Source organism: Littorina saxatilis, linkage group LG17, assembly GCF_037325665.1.
Source record: "Littorina saxatilis isolate snail1 linkage group LG17, US_GU_Lsax_2.0, whole genome shotgun sequence".
In the NCBI taxonomy this organism is placed as follows: Eukaryota; Metazoa; Mollusca; class Gastropoda; order Littorinimorpha; family Littorinidae; genus Littorina; species Littorina saxatilis.
In genome coordinates this window covers 51,224,993-51,238,757 of record NC_090261.1, presented here as the reverse complement: position 1 = coordinate 51,238,757, position 13,765 = coordinate 51,224,993, and the positions used below count along the sequence as shown (strand labels likewise).

Genomic DNA, 13,765 nt, shown 5'->3' with positions numbered 1-13,765 from the left:
CTCAGTTTTGCCCAATTGACCAATGGAAATCCACGTAACATATGAAATAGCATTATTATATGATGTTGGGACCAGATATCAGTGAAGATAAATTGCCATTATTTAATACTAACTTTAAAAGAAATAATGGGTGGCTGCTGACACCAGTTGATCATGTTTAAAATCAAGGATAAGCCAGCTTCAGTCCTGGCCTTGGCGCGTTAAATTTGAACTCTTAAAAAACTGACTGAAATCGAAAGTAAGGAACACTCTCTAGTCCGTGAAGACATGAAAGCCGAACAAACAAGGGAGGTAACTTTGAAGTTCCAGTCTGGCAGAAAGGCGTCTGCTTGAAATCGAGTGGCCTGAGTATTCAAGTTCAAGTTGTGGTAACTGTTTGTTTGCGTTCCGTGCGAGTGCTTGTCTATAGTCTGATTTCTGTGTTAAACAGCTTAAAAACTAGAGCGGTACCTGCATACCGACATGATCATAAAGGAAGGAAAGTGGCAGTGCGGCCGTGGCGCTCCGCAAACATTGTCAAAGGAAAGAAGCCGAACCCGTGACATTCATAATCACATGACTCAATCTATTCTTTTGACTTCCGACTTTCGGAATATCAACATTTTCTTCTTTATCACAGAGCGAGGCTGGGCGATGACGTACATTTGACAATGACGTAATATGATGTAAGCTTAATCAGGACATCACACTATGCTTCTATGTTTTTTGGGTACTAGCTGGCCCGGTGTCACGTGAAAACTGCCTGAACAATCCTTCTCATTGCGGTCAATGCGCATGCGCTAACATGGGGAGATTAATCAGGTTGTGAACAACCTAACCCTTACCCTAACCCTTACCCTAATCCTAACCCTAACCCATGGTTCGTTCGGTCAAAGGGTTGCATTTTTTTAAGTCCAAGATTGGCGCATGCGCATTGACCGCAATGTTCAGTGGCCGAGGTCTTGTCAGTAGCGCAAATAAGTTAGGTTACGCATGGAGTTACGAACACGTAAAGCCTACATATTCCGTAGCTCCGCTAATGCTTAACTTGGTGGTCACGACGCTTGCTTAGTCGTTTGCGGAGTAACGAAATACGTAAGGAGCTAACGCTGTGCGCAAAGTTGTACTATTTTTAGCGAAGGGGTATATCCCGTGAAGTCGCGTCTAACTAGTGACGTCAAAAGCCTCAAGGAAGTCTATTAGTCTCGGCGATACGGAGAATTCTTTCTTTTTGTGTACTTTACGTCATGATGTTGTGTTCGATTACGTAATATAGGCTAGTATTCGTTTTTGTTCTTTATCACGTTGTCGAAGCTGGAGCTCCAAAGCACTGCGGCGGACATTTTAGTGAAGTTGAAATCCCCACCTTGCTAGAAAAAAAGAAGCAAAGCAATGAGGATCTGTTCAGCAACATCCGTTGACGGCTGAAGTTCCGCCGAAAAAGCATCCGAAAAAATAACGTGCTGCCCACCATGTTTTTTCGCCACACGCGTGCTGCGCAAAGGTTTACGACAGAGGGGGAGCTGTCGTAACTTTACGGTGAACGTAGCGGCACAAGTTTCGCTACGCTCGCGTCATGCCCACCACGTTTTCATCTTACGGTGTTCGTAGGCTCTGCGCATATGCGTAAAGCCGCTACGTAGCCGACAAGACCTCGGCCACTGCAGAGGTATCAGTTCGTGACACCGGAACGATGATACAACAGAACCAAACCAACAAAGAGAACAAAATTAAATGAAAGTCTTCGATCAGGAATGGAACAGTCCCCTGTTTTTTACACTGCGAGATGATTTGGCGAGTGAAGTGAGTGCATGTGGCAAGGAATTATAAGTAGCTTTTCTTGGGGAATTCTTGCTGAAACACCAGGACCAAGACACAAATAAAAACAAATGAAATTAAAAGAAACAAGTCGCGTAAGGCGAAAATACAATATTTAGTCAAGTAGCTGTCGAACTCACAGAATGAAACTGAACGCAATGCCATTTTTCAGCTAGACCGTATACTCGTAGCATCGTCAGTCCACCGCTCATGGCAAAGGCAGTGAAATTGACAAGACGAGCGGGTTAGTAGTTGCGCTAAGAAGGATAGCACGCTTTTCTGTACCTCTCTTTGTTTTAACTTTCTGAGCGTGTTTTTAATCCAAACATATCATATATATATGTTTTTGGAATCAGGAACCGACAAGGAATAAGATGAAAGTGTTTTTAAATTGATTTGGACAATTTAATTTTGATAATAATTTGTATATATTTAATTTTCAGAGCTTGTTTTTCATCCAAATATAACATATTTATATGTTTTTGGAATCAGCAAATGATGGAGAATAAGATAAACGTAAATTTGGATCGTTTTATAAATTTTTATTTTTTTTTTACAATTTTCAGATTTTTAATGACCAAAGTCATTAATTAATTTTTAATCCACCAAGCTGAAATGCAATACCGAAGTCCGGGCTTTGTCGAAGATTACTTGACCAAAATTTCAACCAATTTGGTTGAAAAATGAGGGCGTGACAGTGCCGCCTCAACTTTCACGAAAAGCCGGATATGACGTCATCAAAGACATTTATCAAAAAAATGAAAACAATGTTCGGGGATTTCATACCCAGGAACTCTCATGTCAAATTTCATAAAGATCGGTCCAGTAGTTTAGTCTGAATCGCTCTACACACACACACACACACACACACACACACACACGCACATACACCACGACCCTCGTTTCGATTCCCCCTCGATGTTAAAATATTTAGTCAAAACTTGACTAAATATAAAAAGGTTAGAATACTGAGAAAGCTTTTGTGACACCCAAGACTGGAGACCTAAAATCTCATTGAAAAGAGCAAGCCAGTAGGCAATCCTCCTATTTATTTGTTTCTTGGTTCTTTTTGTTGTGGTGCGTGTGATTTTAGCTGGCTTTTTTTTGACTCACATGCGAAGCAAAAGTGAGTCTATGTACTCACCCGAGTCGTCCGTCCGTCCGTCCGTCCGGACGTCCGGACGTCCGTCCGTCCGTCCGGAAAACTTTAACGTTGGATATTTCTTGGACACTATTCAGTCTATCAGTACCAAATTTGGCAAGATGGTGTATGATGACAAGGCCCCAAAAAACATACATAGCATCTTGACCTTGCTTCAAGGTCAAGGTCGCAGGGGCCATAAATGTTGCCTAAAAAACAGCTGTTTTTCATATTTTTCCCATTTTCTCTGAAGTTTTTGAGATTCAATACCTCACCTATATATGATATATAGGGCAAAGTAAGCCCCATCTTTTGATACCAGTTTGGTTTACCTTGCTTCAAGGTCAAGGTCACAGGAGCTCTTCAAAGTTGGATTGTATACATATTTTGAAGTGACCTTGACCCTGAACTATGGAAGATAACTGTTTCAAACTTAAAAATTATGTGGGGCACATGTTATGCTTTCATCATGAGACACATTCGGTCACATATGATCAAGGTCAAGGTCACTTTGACCCTTATGAAATGTGACCAAAATAAGGTAGTGAACCACTAAAAGTGACCATATCTCATGGTAGAAAGAGCCAATAAGCACCATTGTACTTCCTATGTCTTGAATTAACAGCTTTGTGTTGCATGACCTTGGATGACCTGGTCAAGGTCACATGTATTTTGGTAGGAAAAATGTGTAAAGCATGTGAGTCGTATGGGCTTTGCCCTTCTTGTTTCAATTGCTCTACAGTTTATGATTTTGCAAATCAAATGAGCATGCACAAGGCTGTGTTTGTTGTCTCTGTGAAATCAGCATATTCTTGTGTTCTTATATTTTCAGGACGTTACGAGGGATGAGGGTCTCCGTTCCACTCCTGCTGTTAGTGCTGTTTGCACTGGGCTTCACTCCGTTTGCCTTGGGCAGAAGACCTGATTCAGATTTCTCCCAGAAACTCAGAGAGATTGCCTCCGCTACCAGACAACACACATCAAGTGACGCCTGGTATCGACCGGAAAGTGCACACGTGGATACATTGCAGCAGATTCAGAGAAGAGCATTTGAGTCTTATGAAGAAAAAAGACAAGATGATTCGCTTACATTTGAAGAGGTTGCGGTTGAAGAAACAGATGTTGTAAGGTTTCAGCAGATTCCGGATGAGGACACAAGTTCTGGAAGTTTAGATGGGCATCAGCCAATTCCTATTGATGGTAGAGTTGTATTCTTTTTAGGGAGGGGTGTGCGTGTACCTTGTGGTTGTATGGAATTGGTATGTGTAGTGTGTGTGTGTGTATGAGTGTGCATGCATATGCCTTGGTCTTTACACCTTTTCCCTGTGTGAAGGACAGAATGTGTTCTTATGTTCTAACATTTGCTCCAACACAATTCTTTCACAAATCATAATGTAAGATATGCACAGCAAAACCCACTCCCTGTTTCAGGCTACATACAATCAAACACAGGGGGCAGAGTGTGCGTCACAGGGAGAGATTCACGCCATGTGGTTGTACCCTGTCAGGCTGAGAAACTGGGACCCAGATTCCTGCCGCCTGAAACCAGCATCATTGAAACCAAGAGGTGAGCAGATCAAGCTGACAGTCATAGTACTTTCTTTCTACATTTTATTTTTGAGAATCTCAAACGAAATGAGGCAGAGCGTTGTTTAGAGATCAAATAATGCAAGGGAAGTAAGCGCTCTATATGCATACTGATATAACATGTGTAAGGCCTAAAAAAAAAATAGGTGTGGTTACGGTAACCCGACCTACCCTATTTTTAGGGGCCGACCCTATAACTTTTTATTACATTTGTAAAAATAAAAAAAAATTGAAAAAAAAACAACCAAAAAAACACCCGAGTGCAGAAAACGCAATGAAAGCGAAAGCGCTCGAGTCGCACACTTATTTCCCTGTCAAGTAGGTTTAATTTGTACACATTAGAAAAAAATTAAACAAAAAAAAAAGTGATTGCCTACCTTCCTACCCTATTTTTTTTGTGGCTATGTTACTGTAACCACACCTATTTTTTTTGTTGGCCTAATGGAGTGAGCGGGAGTTGAACAGAACCAAGCTCCTGGCACCTGAGAGAATAACAAGCATTGAAATGAACAAGCGACTTTCATCCTCAAAAAAGGATGATAGCCGTAAGCTCATCATTCTCCAAGGCACTCTAACTAACACTTACGTACACAGTCACACATAAGAACCAGCTTTTATTCTTGACCGGACATTGTCCTTAGATCAAGACTGGTTATAACAGAACAAACACAAACACACACATTGTTACAGGGTCGCCTCGAAAGTATCTGTGAGAATCTTAAACGAACTGAGGCAGAGTATTGTTTAAATTAGAGATCAAAATAACCAAAGGGCTTATTTTATTTTTGTTTTTATTAGTTCATTGTCAAATTGTTGAAAAACGTGGGTCGCTTCCCCCCCAGTGAAAAGCTAGTAGCAACAGACAACAGAGTGCGTAAAGCCGGTTTCCTGAATGAGGTTTGGGGCATGCTGCTTTTGTTCAAGTCCAAAATAGAGGCCCTTTCTGCCTCAGGCATCATCTAAACCAATTTAAAATTGGAGTCCGTTGATGTTTTAAAATGAACAAATAATCAAGGGCCTTTTGTAAAATTAGGTGTTTTTTTAGTATGCTAGCTGCTTTTGTTCAATAAATATATCCAAAGAAAATACTAGCGTTTGTTTTGTTGCTGTTTCCGTAACAAGCCTTTTTCTAAGGGACTGGGTTGTTAGCCCAGTGCCCACCCCCCAACCTGGAGGACCAGTGGATTGCGCTTTGTTTGTTAAATGTAATTTATATCAATGTTTCAGCATGCCATTACTGTACAATCTTGTGCCAGAGATCAGCAACGGCCACGTGGCAACGACTGTGCAGAGCAACACCATCTACATGAACGGTCTGTACAATGGTGCCAACGTCTCAAGTCACCGTGCACGCATTCCTTCCACCGCAGCAGTTATTGCCATTGTCGACGTCCCTGGTCAGTCTGTGGACAGCACATTCCGTCTGGACTTTGGAAGAGGTCTGTACGTGCAGCAGCTACACCTGCTGGGGCTAGCTTATTACAGTGGAACAGTGTTTTTAAGACCTACAAAATCTTAAGAAAATCAGACTGAACCTGTTCGCTTCCAGGAAATATTGGTATACAAAGCATTACCTGTATTCACTTGACTTTACAACTTAGAGTGTGCCCTTGATGTTTAAAGGAATACATCACACACACACCCATTGTTTGTCTGTAGTTTTTTTATTTTCTTGTGTTGTTTATTGAACAGTTTGTTGCCCGTTAAAGCAAGTTAGCCAGGACGTCAGCTTACGTTCTACAGGCAGCGAAAGGAACAAGAAGGAGGGATTACGTCTTAAAGCAGCGGAAAGTGTATTCTATAGGTGGCATGAACAGAAAGTCTTAAAAACTAGGGTAATACAGTTAAAGGGGGAGGAGGTCACCTCCATAGCAACCATCAAACCGGCACGGTTGGCCTAGTGGAAAGGCGTCCGCCCCGTGATCGGGAGGTCGTGGGTTCGAACCCCGGCCGGGTCATACCTAAGACTTTAAAATTGGCAATCTAGTGGCTGCTCCGCCTGGCGTCTGGCATTATGGGGTTAGTGCTAGGACTGGTTGGTCCGGTGTCAGAATAATGTGACTGGGTGAGACATGAAGCCTGTGCTGCGACTTCTGTCTTGTGTGTGGCGCACGTTAAATGTCAAAGCAGCACCGCCCTGATATGGCCCTTTGTGGTCGGCTGGGCGTTAAGCAAACAAACAAACAAAAAAAGCAACCATCAAAAAGGGGTGCAAGGGGGTTCCATTTTATGGCTTAGGTTGCTGTTCAAAGTACCAAAAATGCTTGCTTTTACTTGATCTAGTTTACAGGGTGACAGGATATATAGAAAAAACGCTGTCATAGGTCATTTGCTTCCGACGACATTTCAGGTCAAATTTATTATATCAAGCTAGTTTTGAAGTGTTGGGTAATGGGCAAGATTACCTGGCAAGCAACAGCTTTGGCTGCCCAAGCTGAGAGATATAGCTCGTAGCACTCCCTGAATTCTTCTTCTTCTTCTTCTGCGTTCGTGGGCTGAAACTCCCACGTACACTCGTGTTTTTTGCACGAGTGGAATTTTACGTGTATGACCGTTTTTTACCCCGCCATTAAATTACATATTCCTACTCCGAATCACATGTAGCATTGACACAATCGGAGATGCTAGGTTCTGTACAGGCTAACCGTCTAAGGGAAGCAACCCCAACCACAAAAGTGTAAACGTAGCCATGGTAATGCCCATACACCCGGGGAGTTACCTCCCCTCGTGCATGCCATGTCACTACTGCTACTGAACACGTGGTTCCTATCATTCGACCTTACAGCTTTCGAGGGAGCAGGTTGTTGTATTTTTGGGCTCCCCTGTGGCTGCGCTGTTGGTGTTGTTTTGACACCCACCGGCCACGTTACCGTCTATCTTGCCTCCTGCTTCGTAGTTGGTGAGCTCTTTCCATTTTGGTCATTATTTTGACAGGAAATTTGTTGTAGTTGCTGATTTTCGTCCGTGTTTGGACCTGTGATATTTCAGTGACTACTGTTGGCCGCCATTTTTGTTGTCAGCATGAGTTGACAGTTTTTGTGGCTAGGCCGATGTATTTTGGAGGTAAACGTAATTTTACCTTCTTACTTGCTTGCTGCTTTGTTTAGTTGGTAAGCTTGTTCCTTCTTGTCTTTAGTTTGACAGGAATTTATCTATAGTTGCTGACTTTTTGTCCGTTTGGACTCCTAAATGCGTTTCAGTAACTTATCTTGTGGCCGCCACTTTCGGTTGCTCAGCTTTCCTGACAGCTTATTTCGGTGGCTAGGCCTATGTTATGGTGAGGTTCTCCTTACTTTACCTGCGTTTTTGCCTTCTGCTTTGTTAGTTGGTAAGCCATTTCATATTTCGTCATTACTTTGACAGGAATTTTTGTTATTGCTTAATTTTCGTCCGTTTTGGACTTCTAAATTTTGTCCAGTAACTTATCGCTTGGCCGCCATTTTGTGTATCAGCTTCGCTGACAGTTACTTGGCTAGGCTTTAGCAGGTCTCTACCAGTCCGTAGGACTGGTCGTGGTTTCGAATTTAACATGTTTGTTATGTTTTGTTCGTTACTCTTTCTGCCTCGAACAAACACTTTGTGGGGCAGTCATATACTGTTGTACGTCCTGTTTCTTCTCCTCGCCTTCTCTGCCGTTAGCAGATCAGGTGTCTGAGTTATCTTTGTGAAGAAATTTTCGCGTTCCAAGCCTGCGTCTTCCGTTGGTCCCGCTGTCTGTGGGCGACGTCACCTTGTTGGCTTCTTTGACGCTTCCGGCCGAGACGTTGTCTAGGGCGGATGTTTTGCTTCTTCGTCTTCTACCGCTGTGGTTGGCGATTCAAGTAAGTCGAGCTGGTCCACAGGCCCTCGTGAGGCTGTCGGACAGTCCCTGCTGGGACACAGCTCTTTTCGGCGGGTTCACGACCCGCATACCCCTGTTCAGTCGCACCCTGGCTTCACTGAAGACCATTGTGTGGCTGAGCAATGGCGGCAGTTGGTTCCGGCTACTTCTCCGACGTACGCACCCGCTGGGGTCGTTTCCGGAGTTGTCTAGCCGTTTCCGACTGCTGCGCTTCCGGCACTCGCCGGAAGCATAGGTCCCCCGATGTACGCACCCGCTGTGGTCGTTTCCGGGGTTGACCAGGTCCCTCGATGTGCGCACCCGCTGTGGTCGTTTCCGGGGTTGACCGGACGTTGCCCCCCGGGCATTCGTCCTCTGTTCAGTCGCACCCTGGTTTCCTCGAGGACCATTGTGTGGCGGAGCAGTGGCGGTAGCCGTTTCCGGCGCTGCGCTTCCGGCACTCGCTGGAAGCATAGGTCCTCTGACGTACGCACCCGCTGTGGTCGTTTCCGGAGTTGACCGGACGTTGCCCCCCGGGCATTCGTCCTCTGTTCAGTCACACCCTGGCTTCCTTGAAGACCATTGTGTGGCGGAGCAATGGCGGTAGCCGTTTCTGGCGCTGCGCTTCCGGCACTCGCTGGAAGCATAGGTCCCCCGATGTACGCACCCGCTGTGGTCGTTTCCGGGGTTGACCGGACGTTGCCTTTAGGGCATTCGGGCTTCTGGCCTCCGTCCTCGCATTCGGCGCTTCCGCTTTTCGCGGTCTCGTCTTGTGCTTTCCGGCTCCGCCCGGATTTACTGCTCCTTTCGCTTCCACTTCCTCCCGGATGTCGGTAGCTGAGGAGCAACGCCAGCCCTTCGGGCAGGTGTTGTCTCAGCCTTGGCCGATGTAGTCAGCGTTTCAACCTTCGGTTGTCGCGTTGACTGCCGTTCCGGTTCCTGCGGCTGCAGACTTGCCGTCTTCTCTCTTAGCCTGGTCGAGGCATGAGTTAGGACGACGTCGGGGGGGACGGATTTCCGGTTTTCCGGTTATGCCGTTTCACCGGCCTTCCACCAGTACGTGGACTTCGGTTTTTTCGCCGGTTGTGTCGGACATTCAGTCCGTCGTCAGCGATTCCACATGTGCTGGTTATTGGGAAAAAGGCTTAACGCTGTCCTCTAAGCTGCGGCAGAGGTCACGTCGAAGGTTTTCCCGGACGGGGTTTCGGCCTCCTACACTTCCTGTCTGGAAGCATAGGTCCTCCATCACAAGCGCACGTAGTGGCTTGTCTGGGGTTGATCGAGGACTGGCCTACGGGCGTTCGGGTTCCGGCCCCAGTCCTCTTCTGTTCTGTCTCACTCTTGTTCCGTCGTGGGCATTTGTGTTTCACAAGTGCGGCAGCCGTTGTCGGCGTGGTGTTTCCGGTTTTACTGGAAGCATAAGTCCTCCATTTCAAGTACACGTTGCGGTTTTGACTGGAGTTGACAGAGGACTGGCCTACGGGCGTTTGGGCTTCCGGCCTCAGTCTACTCTATGCAACTTTCGCTTCCGTTTTTTGCGGTTTTGTCTGCTGCATTTCCGGCTCTGTTCGGATACACTTCTCCTCTTCCTGACACTCCTCCGGAGGTCGGTGGGTGAGGAACAGCGGCTGGCCTACGGGCATTTAGGCTTTCAGCCTCAGCCGGGGCAGTCTTCACTTTACCTGTTGGGTGTTGCGTTTACTGCCTATTCAGTTCAGGTGGCCCTGGACGTTTCCCCTATTCACGACCGTCAGTAGGGGGATGAGTCAGGTCTTTTTCCGGTTGGATGGTTTTCCGGTTTCCGGTCATCTCATTCATCAGTTTACCACCAGCAACTGTGACTTCGGTTTGCGTTCGTAGCTGAGCTATTCTGGTTCTCAGTCTTTAGTCAGCAATCGAACACGTTCTGGATTTCCGTCGAAGCTCAAGCTTCGGCTCAGGATTTCCCTTGGGTGCATCGACATTGGTGGCTTCCTTGTTGGTTGACTTTGTTGTCGATGTCGGACTTCCGTTCCGTGAAGATAGGATGTTTTCCTACTTCCGGTTCCTTAGTCACCTTTTGTAGGTACCACGGTTTGCAGGTTTTGGCTAGGCCATCTCCTCCCGAAGGTGGTATCTCTACTGTTTTGGTTCTGCCGCTGTTTCTACTATGGTTCAGTTCCGGAACATGCTCAGCCTTGGCTGGCTTCGGCTACACGGGCTTCACCTTTTGTTCCTTCTTGCTTATTCAGCCTTTGGAACTTGCCTCCTTTCTCTACTCTGTTGGCCAGCCCTTGCTAGGGTGAGCATGGAGCAGATGAGGCTGCCCTTCCTTCACTACGCTCGTACGGCGGGTGTCGGAGGGACTCGTTTCTTTCGCTTTCTCAGTTCCCTGAACAGTCAAAGAGAGTCGCTTAAACTTTGCCTGCAGTAGAGATTCAGTCGAATAGAGATCACCAGGTCTCTGACTGCTTTACAAGGGTTGAAGGAAGGTAAGGCTAGCATACTCAGAAACATGCTTAGCAGAAGCATGCTCATTCCTCTGGTTAAGCTAAGCTGGCAGCCAATAGGCAGCCTTGGCCGGGCAACAGCCATTCCACGTTGCGGCGATGGTGGTTGTTGCCTGCCCGTTTCTTGTGGCTTGTGGGGTTCTCTGGCTTCAGGTTACCCCTGTTTGGCCACAAACGTTTGGACTTTGGTCCTTGTTGTCTTTCATAGAGTCGGACTCTGTCTTTCTCTAGTGATCAGACGCGTTCTGGTGTTTCGTCCAAACTTAAGGTACGCTTGAGTTGGCCTCGGAAGTAACATTCAGGTTTTCCTGAGGGGGCATTGTCTTGGACAATGGATGTTTGAGGAGTAGTTCTTTGTGGCTTTCCTCCTCTCTCTCAGGTTTTGGCTACTCTTCTCCTTCGGGCAGAGGTTTAGCTAAGGTTAGGTTCCTGTGACTTCAGTCTTGGGCCTTTCCTCTCTTCTTCCTCATCTTAGTATGAGGCGAGTCAGGATGACGTCTGTTGGGTCGGGTTTCCTTACAGTCACCCGGCTACAAAAGGCAACTTTGTCTAGGGCGGTTGTCCGTTTTTCTCCGCGTTGGACTCTGTCTTCAGACAGGGACAGACGCGCTCGGGGTTTTCTGGCCAAACTCAGGTAGGCTCTTGATTTGGCTAGGAAGTTAACTGCCTGTTTTTTCCCTGAGAACTCTGGTTTCGGGAGTCTTATGGCTGGCTGGCTTCACGGTTTACGTTTACCAGTCTTGGTTTTCTGCTTTCGGTTTTTGATTCACTCTCGATTACCTTCAAGCAGACTGTTTTGGGAACATTCTGGCTTTTAGCCATTTTGTTTATGGTTGCCAGTCACATCGGTTTTTGACCACCGTGGGTCCTCACTTCCGGTAGCTTACGCACAGTCGTAAGTGGCTGCTGTCGGGTGCTACCTCTCTCCCTGCGTTCGCAGGGACTGGTAGGGGATAACTGGCGACCTTCTATTTGTGAGTTTTCCCTTCGAGGTGGACTCTGGTACTTAGTGCTTGGATGTCTCTCTCTCGCTCTTTCGTGGGGATTGGTCACTCTTATTTTGAGCTGACTTCTTTCTCACAAGCCTTTTGGGCTTTACTACATCCCAAGGTTTGCAGACTTTGGCATGGTTGTCTTAAGGTCACCGCGGGGGTTCGTCCTTCTCAGTTGAGGGGACAACCTTACGCACGGATCTTCTCAGGACATTAGCATTTCCTTCCAATAAAAAGGGGGGGGGGGGAAGCTTGTCTTTCCCTTGGCTCGCCAGGGTTATTAATCCAAGGCTTGGGTCTATTCCTGTGCTGTTTTTTACGGCTAGGAGATTGGAAGAAGTGCTGAACACAGCTTTCTGGATCTCTGAGGTTGTCTCTTTCGCTTTTCGCCTGAGATACTTCTCGGCTGTCAATCAGGACTTTCCTTGGTTCCCTCACTGCCTGTTGGCAGTGGGCCAGCCCTGGCAAGGGCTTTTGAGTGGGTTAGTTTTTCTTTCCCACTGGGACCGCCCTGATTCTTTGGCAGCGGTCCAGGTTTTTGGCAAGGTTTTTTGAGTGAGTTAGATTTTTCTTTCCCACCGCCTTGTTGTTGTAATCTGCTACATGTGATTCGGAGTAGGAATATGTAATTTAATCGAAAATTTTATTGTAAATTTTCATTTAATAAATATACCTACCCGAATCACATAGTATATTCCCTCCCGCCAACCCCGCTTTTGATTTGGAGAATTTATTCTTTAGGTCGAATGATAGGAACCACGTGTTCAGTAGCAGTAGTGACATGGCATGCACGAGGGGAGGTAACTCCCCGGGTGTATGGGCATTACCATGGCTACGTTTACACTTTTGTGGTTGGGGTTGCTTCCCTTAGACGGTTAGCCTGTACAGAACCTAGCATCTCCGATTGTGTCAATGCTACATGTGATTCGGGTAGGTATATTTATTAAATGAAAATTTACAATAAAATTTTCGATTTTGGCAGCCATACGCCGTTTTCGGAGGAAGCATGCTGGGTATTTTCGTGTTTCTATAACCCACTGAACTCTGACATGAATTACAGGATCTTTTTTGTGCGCACTTGGTCTTGTGCTTGCGTGTACACACTGGGGTGTTCGGACACCGAGGAGAGTCTGCACACAAAGTTGACTCTGAGAAATAAATCTCTCGCCGAACGTGGGGACGAACTCACGCTGACAGCGGCCAACTGGATACAAATCCAGCGCGCTACTGACTGAGCTACATCCCCGCCCACTCCCTGAATTGTTCCTTGATTCATTGTTTGGTTTGCTCGTTTCTTTCTTTCTCCTCCGCCCCCACCCCCCTCTTTTTCTTGTCTTTTCCGGTTGCTTTTTTCTCTTAGGTATTGCCTGGATTGTCCAGCTTGACAATTTATGCTCTGCTTCACTTGGTCTTCTGCAGGTGTGTTCAGTGAAGTCTACGTTGGTGACGGATTCAACGTGGAGGTTCGTCGTTACGCTCACCGAGACCTGACACGACTGCTGGTGACAGAGGTCGTGGTGAACAGAACCACATCCACCCTTCCCATCAGCCTCTTCTTCTATGTCAACAGTGGGGGTTCTTCTTCTGACATCGACTTTGTAGAAAAGAAGCCAGGGTAATTATCCATTATGAGAAAGGATCTTGCTGGAATATTATCCTTATAATTCTGCAGTCGAAATTGACTGAAACGACCATACAATGTACTTACCCAAAAGTGGTTGTTACAGACAATTGGTTGCCATGGAAAGGTGAATTATTTACACACACAAAAGTACACTTGTTTAGGATCTATTGGAATACATGTATAGTTGCCTAGAACAGGTGGCCTTTGTTGATAAGGTGGTCACCTTGACAGGTTTGACTGTACTTTCAATCTCTAGGTAATAATATAGCATTAGTATGGTTTGTAGCATGTCGTAAGAGGCGACTAACGGATTCT

At 46.1% G+C, this 13,765-nt stretch overlaps 1 protein-coding gene across 1 annotated transcript in view; it reads left to right on the top strand.

Moving 5' to 3' along the window:
* Positions 1-291: 291 nt before the first annotated feature.
* The window catches only part of LOC138953822 (protein-glucosylgalactosylhydroxylysine glucosidase-like), a 30,902-nt gene continuing 17,428 nt past the window's right edge, over positions 292-13,765 (top strand). Inside the window, exons 1-5 of the mRNA XM_070325765.1 lie at positions 292-368; positions 3,771-4,138; positions 4,370-4,505; positions 5,753-5,964; positions 13,246-13,441. Coding sequence (XP_070181866.1) covers positions 3,784-4,138; positions 4,370-4,505; positions 5,753-5,964; positions 13,246-13,441 — 899 coding nt within the window. The 5' untranslated portion in view covers positions 292-368; positions 3,771-3,783. The remainder of the gene's footprint in view (positions 369-3,770; positions 4,139-4,369; positions 4,506-5,752; positions 5,965-13,245; positions 13,442-13,765) is intronic.